The sequence below is a fragment of the Dipteris shenzhenensis genome, chromosome 5, assembly GCF_047967505.1.
Source record: "Dipteris shenzhenensis isolate YYH24624 ecotype China chromosome 5, Dip_SZ_1.0, whole genome shotgun sequence".
Lineage (NCBI taxonomy): Eukaryota > Viridiplantae > Streptophyta > Polypodiopsida > Gleicheniales > Dipteridaceae > Dipteris > Dipteris shenzhenensis.
In genome coordinates, this window is record NC_141600.1 from 23,095,588 (window position 1) to 23,102,520 (window position 6,933).

The following is a 6,933-nucleotide window of genomic DNA, read 5'->3' on the forward strand; positions in this document are numbered from 1 at the left end:
AGACCTCCCTCACCTCATAGCCGCATAACCGCTATAGCTGAGCTGTGTCGAGCACGAATCAATGATCTGATCTTATCCCTCTATTGCACCCATCACACCCTTGAGGAGTGATAAGAGAAGTGTCCCACGGATCTTCATGGCTTGGAGGTCGAGCCACATGCTCTTGTATCTGTTTGCATGCTGAGTCCTGCTCCCTGAGTCTCTTATGGAAGCCAGGTCCCACCATCAGTGCTCTCTCCCGCTCTTGTAGAGACTATTGTCGCTGAAGTGCTTGCCTTCACAACCGGAGAGAATATCTCATCAAAGTCCACACCCTTCTCTTGCTTGAACCCTTTAGCGACCAAACGGGTCTTGTACCTAGGCATATCATCACCTGTCTACTCCTCTAGATCACATCTGCTACCCAACTAGTCCAACTATCCAGTGGGGGGTCATCCTCCAATTGCCAAATCCTTGCTATGGGCTGTTGGACCTCCTCCTCCTACACCTAATCATTGGGAATCTGCACTCTCTGCTGAGGGAGTCCTTGATTGGGCTGCTCCTAGTGAAGCACAATTAAGGAGTGTTTTGACATCGTCGTGCCTACCAAGATGCCCGTCGCTCCATGTCTGTGCATACCCCAGTCCTCCACACAAAATATGTATGGTCTCTTGAGTATCCGTCATGATGTTACTGGCTGAAGGAGTAGCAAAGGCTATTCTGGAGTCTAGAGAACTCTGCTTCTCGTTAGGGATCTGGGCCACTATTTGCAAGAAAAACTGCTCCCACGTGCTGCCCTCGATTGAAGGCATCATTGAGAAGGAAGCTCCCTCCTGTTTGTCATCAAGCTCTAGGTTGTTGAAGTTTCCTCGAACAATCCAAGAGTCATGTTTGAGAGGCTCTCAGTTATCTGTCTCTAGAAAGGTGCACGCTGTTGCTGACATGCAGGTGCATACACGTTCAAGATTCCAATCCTGGAGTCTCCCATCCTCAAGCCTATCCATCCTCATTATGAGTTCACCCTGACCAAACTCTAGAGCTAAGGTCTGGGCTCCTGCAATGCAAACGCCTCCACTCTTGCTCACAGCTGGAGACCATTCATCCGGACCTCTTCCTGGGACGAGATGGTGCCGTCGCTTAAGATCCGAAACCATAAACATATGCTTCTGTATCATAAGAATATCAACTGACTGTTCCACCAAGGCTTGCAACTTTTGGTAAAGTATTAGGTGTCGTGGCTGCTGACGCGCATGATGCTATGTGAGTGCTCAAAGTAACAGCTTAGATGCCAACACATCAAGGCTCATGTTGAAGGTGCTAGAGATAAATATGGTTGGATGCGAAAACTCCATGGATGTATGCGCCTGTCATGATCTCGTATAGCACATTGGTCTATGTAGGACGATTTAGTAGATAACTCCAAAGTCTAGAAGTATTCAATAGTCCATGATCTCAATCATGTAAGATTTGTCCATGCTTCAGCTCCAAACATTCTCCTACGGTGACTGATGTGATTCGTGATTCGTGAACCAGCCATAGGAGCCTATAAGCCCTTCTGCTGGCCCCATTCAGCTGCACGGTGCTCCAGCTCATGTGCCGTCAAAGGGTCTAGTTCCAGCCTTTGATGCTGGCCAGGGTGGCCCTTGAGGCTGCCTTAAATACAATTCAACAAGACAGTCTTTATGCTGCCCATGTGACAGCCAAATCTACTGCTGACATGGCAGCTCTAATTCTACCTCCTTTCTGCCATCCTGTACTGTAAGTCATCCTCCCCCCCATGTCCTCCTCATATGGGGGCTCACAAGTGGGGAGGTGACCCTAAGATTCCAACAGAGGTTCCCAAGCAAACAAGGAAAGGTGGCTGAGAAATAGAATGGGGCTTTGTACAATGAGAGGGGCGGGGGTTCGCATGCGCACAAGAGGGGGTTTGAGAGCAATCTACAGAGTGAGAAGGCTTGGGAGGGAGTTGTGTGAGAGACCAACATGATAGCATGGGATTGCGTGTTGAGAGAAATCTGAGTCGGAGGGGAAATAGTCTCATACTGGAGTCAAACTACTTTGTGTGATACCCTAGGGCTTGCCTATTGAGTGTGCCAGACTTTGTAATTGTGGTTTTTCTATTCGTTCATGTAGTCTACCTTTCCTTATTTCTTTTTAAGCTGCAGGTTTGAAGGAATGTTGATGACCTCTCTCCCTCACACTCTCTCTCTTGTTTGGTCTTTTAGATGTTATTGACTATAACCCTTGCACAAGAGATACAGCTGATACTGTTCCATTCATATAGAGTGGAATGGCATGTGCTTCTAAATGTCTCCTTTTTTCCCAGGTGAGGGACTCGGCTGCAGTTTTAGGTAAAAGAATCTGGATGTCAGAATATGGCCCTTTGAACTGGCGTGCTGAGGAGATTGAAGTGGCTTTAGGATTAGGGAGGCACATTACACTTGATATAAATGAACTGCAGGCTTCAGCGTGGTGTTATTGGCAAGCACTGGAGGTGCCTGGGAGTCTATGGGGTCTTCTTCAAACTCCATTTACCTATGACATACAGCCTATCAGTATTTCTATGAGCAAACAATACTACGTTTTCCTGCATTTCACCAGGTGGATCAAGCCTGGTTTCAAAATTTTTCCAAATGATTTTTTGTCTGATCGTCTTCTGGTCAGTGCAAACCCTCGGGAAAATACTGCAGTCTTAGTCTTTACAAATCACTCTAATGTTAACCAAGATTATAGCTATGATGTATCTCTCATTGCACCTTGGCTGAGAGGGCAGCCCATTCAAGCTGCTCTTTTTAGAACTTCAGCTTCAGAGAACCATGTTGAATTGCCAGGCTTGGTGGTTGATTTCCCTACTGTAATGATTAGAGTAAACAAGAAGTCTGTCACAACAATAGTGCTTTCGCGAGTAACTAACTAGCATTTAAGGTGCGTCTTTGGTGGTGATTCAGGAAGAGACTTCTGTGCCACGTTTTACTTGAAATTTTGAGACCAGCCTTTTGAAGACTCTCATCATATGTGTGCAATGATTTTACCTGATTTCTGGCATATCATGCTACTGCAGCTTGAGTACATTTTCCCTTTCTTGGCAAGAAAATATGTCTTCTTGAAGTACATGGAGTAGAACAATAGAAAAATGACCATAAAGTACGTATATGAGTTATGCATGTAGTCTTGTGACTGAGGTGAACGAAAATGTTTGAAGTTGGTTGGTTAACAATTATGTGAATGTGTTCCTTTTAGGAACACATCATTTTGGAAGAGTTACTTTGAAGTTTTGCTAATAAGTTGATGTGAATTGAATGCTACCATCTGCATTTCTTGGAACTATCAACCAAAACTGTGAACAAGTTCGAGGAGTATGTATGAAGTTTTATAGCTATTCAAGTATTAAATGGCTTGTGAGAATGAGTTGCATGTACTTCATATTGTGTGAATCCTACTCCTACATGTGGTTCTTTGAGGGCTTTTGGAACTTCAAATGGACCTTTTGAGAATGTATTCGTTCTTAAGCTTGTACAATTCACCAAGAATTAACTTACATTCACTGGATGCTCTCTTTGTAAATTTTCGAAGAATCACTTAGATATCTTCACAAAAAGGTACAGTAATAAATTGATGGGTCTGAGATTACATTCAATATAAGAACGCTATTTTTACTACTCAAAATAGAATACTTGCATACATTTGAACTAAAGAGCATTGAATAGATCATAGAGACTAAATCATGTGCTATTGCTGTCTCCTCTCCATAGAGATAATATCTATACATTTATTGATAAAATGTTCAACATACAACATTCTAAAAAGAGCATTTTTAGCCTCAATGGCAACTAATCTTACTTGTGTGCTTGCCCTTTTACGGCCACAAGCCCATGTTCATCCTTTTTGTGTAGTTCATGCTTACTCTTTGCTCAGTTGATTATCTTGTTGTTGCCCTACTGTCACAATAAGGTTAGCTACTACTACTTTATGTGTATTTTCTAAACTCGTTCTACTCTAAAGCTATATGTGTAAAGAAGTAAGCATCCTCTATCCGAACAATGGGCTCACAAAGGAGTATATGCCATGAATGTAATCCATATCCTATTAACTAGAAGTGGCATAGAGTTAGCAAGCACACCATCTCCTAGATAATATGAAATAAAACGAAGATGCTATTTATACAAATACTTCATTTATGTAGACAAAACATTCTAGTGATTGCTTGGTATACATAATTTGCAATTATAGCATATGAATAAGTCAAAGAATTAAAAAATTCAGTTGAACAACAGATCATACCAAGATTATATCCCATATGAAATTGATTCAACAAATTGAAGATTTTGTATGTGCTTGTCCAAATGATCGTGTATTATATTGAAGGCCATTGAAGGGAGAAAATATTTGTGGAGAGTAACACTTTAGCATAGGTTTCCAAGGGGAAACAATCCCTCAAAGGATATGTATATTACATTTTTTAGTAGAGCTAATATTTTGACTTCCTCAAGTCAATTTTTGTAGGGTGTAATTGTTGTTACAACTATTGAGGTGGTTTTTTGTAATTCCATAATAATTTATAATGAGAGGCTAGAAAAACTACAATTGTAATGAAGGAGTTATGCAAGTGTTGATACATTAAGGCATGTCCTTGGAGAGGTAGATACCAATGCAGCACAAAGAGTTCTAGAGTTGAAATAAATGCCCTATTAGTTAATTTGTTTGCGTGTGTATATGGGGGGAGGGGGGGTGGGGAGAGTGGTTGGAGAGGAGAGGTTGCATGGCGAGCCACGTGGTAGAATGTTCCAGAGAGTTCCTTGGGATGGCCAGTAGTCTTGTGGAGCAATGGCAACGCAATTCATGAAAGCGATTGCAATGATCTACACACACAGAGCATACATCATAATTAAAGAAGGCATTTGTAGGGAGGCAAAGGTTGGAGTTGAAGTTACATGATTATGACAAGTTGATACATATATTATAAACGCAAAGAGATATTCAAGAGTCTTAAAGAGCAAAGATAACACAAATCATGAGAGTGATTGCAAGAAAGATACAATATGCATCATAGTTAAAAAAGGCATGTAATGAAAGTGATTAGAGTGATCTATACTCACATGAAGTATGCACCATACTTGAAGAAGGCATTTGGAGGTAAGAGAAGCATTGAAGCTACATGATTAAACACAAGTATTGTACCAAAACAAAGAGATATGCAAGAATTTTGTAGACCAAAGGTAGTACAATTCATGCAAGTGGTTGCAATGAAAGGTACACCCAATGCGGATACATATTTTCCTTGGAGTCGAGCCTGCCCATGCCTGCTCGCTCAATGATTTTGCACTTCTCAATACTTCTTAACCTCTTCGGGTAGACAGCAGGTCATCACACTAGGTGATGACCTGCTGTCTCACCTAGTGTGGTGTATCCTACTGGGGCAAAGGTGGGTACACACACACACACTTCCTATTCATTTTTCCTTTACATTTACATTATTTTTCCTGCCTCCCCCCCCCCTTCCCCCCCTTTTTTATCATTAATGTTCCCCTGAACATTTTCCTTTAACTTCTATCCTTTATTTCCCTTAATTTTTTGCCTTTTCTACTCCCCTCATCCCCCTTTTAAAATTTATTAATTAAAAATTTCCTCTTTTTTCTCCTAATTTTCTTATATCCATTCTCCCTAATTTTCCTTTTTATTAATTCTTTTTTAATTTACACTTACTCTCCCATTTCCCCCCTTTTTTTTCTATTAGTTCCACTATTCCAATATCTAAATCTAAAGTTAAATTAAACTCCTAATGTTTTCCCTTAATTTATCTCTTTCAAGCCCTTAAACCCAAAACAACCCCCCTTCTCTTTCCCCCCCCCTTTTTTTTTAAATCTTCCTAACTTCCAAACTCTTTGTTTTTTTTTTTTAAATAACAATTTATCCTTTTCTTAAATCTCCTCGCCCTTCCGTGTATTTTATAAAACATTTTTTACTACTTATTCCCTAATAGCTTCCTCTTTTTGCCCAAACCGCACCCCTAAATAACGCCCTCCCCCCGCCATCTCTCTTTCCTCACAAACTCTCTAACTAGCCCTAATCACACTAACTACACCTCTACTACCTCTTAAAACCCCAAACCCTTAGGCCTTAACTAATTCTTTTCGACTTTTTTGCTCTCCCCCAAAACTTGCACGCATCGGCCTGGTTTCCCACTCCCCGGGGCTCGAACCATTCCTCTGCACATTCATAACCGATTGCTGATGAATAGCTCCTATTTAAATTGCGCCCCCTTCCCTATCTAGTAAGCTTCTTTGTTCACCACGTCTCTGCTCTGAGAGCTCATATGCAGTTGTTGTGGCACTATCTCGCTGCCACGATGTTTAGACTCCATGCCTATCACTTGCCTCGATGCTCGTTTACGTTTTTACTTATCTCCTCGTGCCAAAGTTCTTGGCATGTCGTGCGTACCCTCGACTGCAGTGCCTATTTACTCGTCAGATTTCCACAATTTACCAAGACTCTCAGGTCCCCTTAAAAAAACGCAAATGTCGCACTGGCTTTTTTCCATGATTTTGTTTGGGTTTCCCCTATTTTGGTCCTCTTTTCCCATACAACTCCCCACCACCTATTTTCCCTCATTATTTAAACTATTCTTTACTAATTCTCCTCTTGCTACTATTTCTCTCTCTTATGCTTCCCAAACACCGCCCCCAACCCCCCTTCTAAAACCTTACATTTATTAATAAAAACCTCTTTAATAAATTTCTAAAATTTTTTAATTAAAAAATTTTCTTTTTCTTATCATTTCCCTTTTCCCCTCCTCTCTTTTTCTCTAAATTTTACCCGGTTCCCCCCCCCCCCCCCCCCCCCCCCTTTTTTTTTATTTCTCCCCTTATCTCCCTTTTCGAACATCTCCTTATCATTTTCCCAAAATTCTTCCCTTTGTGATCCACCCCATTCCTTTAATTACCCTTATTCCTCAAA

At 41.2% G+C, this 6,933-nt stretch overlaps 1 protein-coding gene across 2 annotated transcripts in view; it reads left to right on the forward strand.

The window, feature by feature from the left end:
• The window catches only part of LOC147901753 (endo-beta-1,6-galactanase-like), a 46,646-nt gene extending 43,681 nt beyond the window's left edge, over positions 1–2,965 (forward strand). For both annotated transcript variants that reach the window (XM_087375193.1, XM_087375194.1), the window contains one exon: positions 2,306–2,965. In XM_087375193.1, coding sequence (XP_087231319.1) covers positions 2,306–2,896 — 591 coding nt within the window. In that variant the 3' untranslated portion in view covers positions 2,897–2,965. The remainder of the gene's footprint in view (positions 1–2,305) is intronic.
• Positions 2,966–6,933: the final 3,968 nt, after the last annotated feature.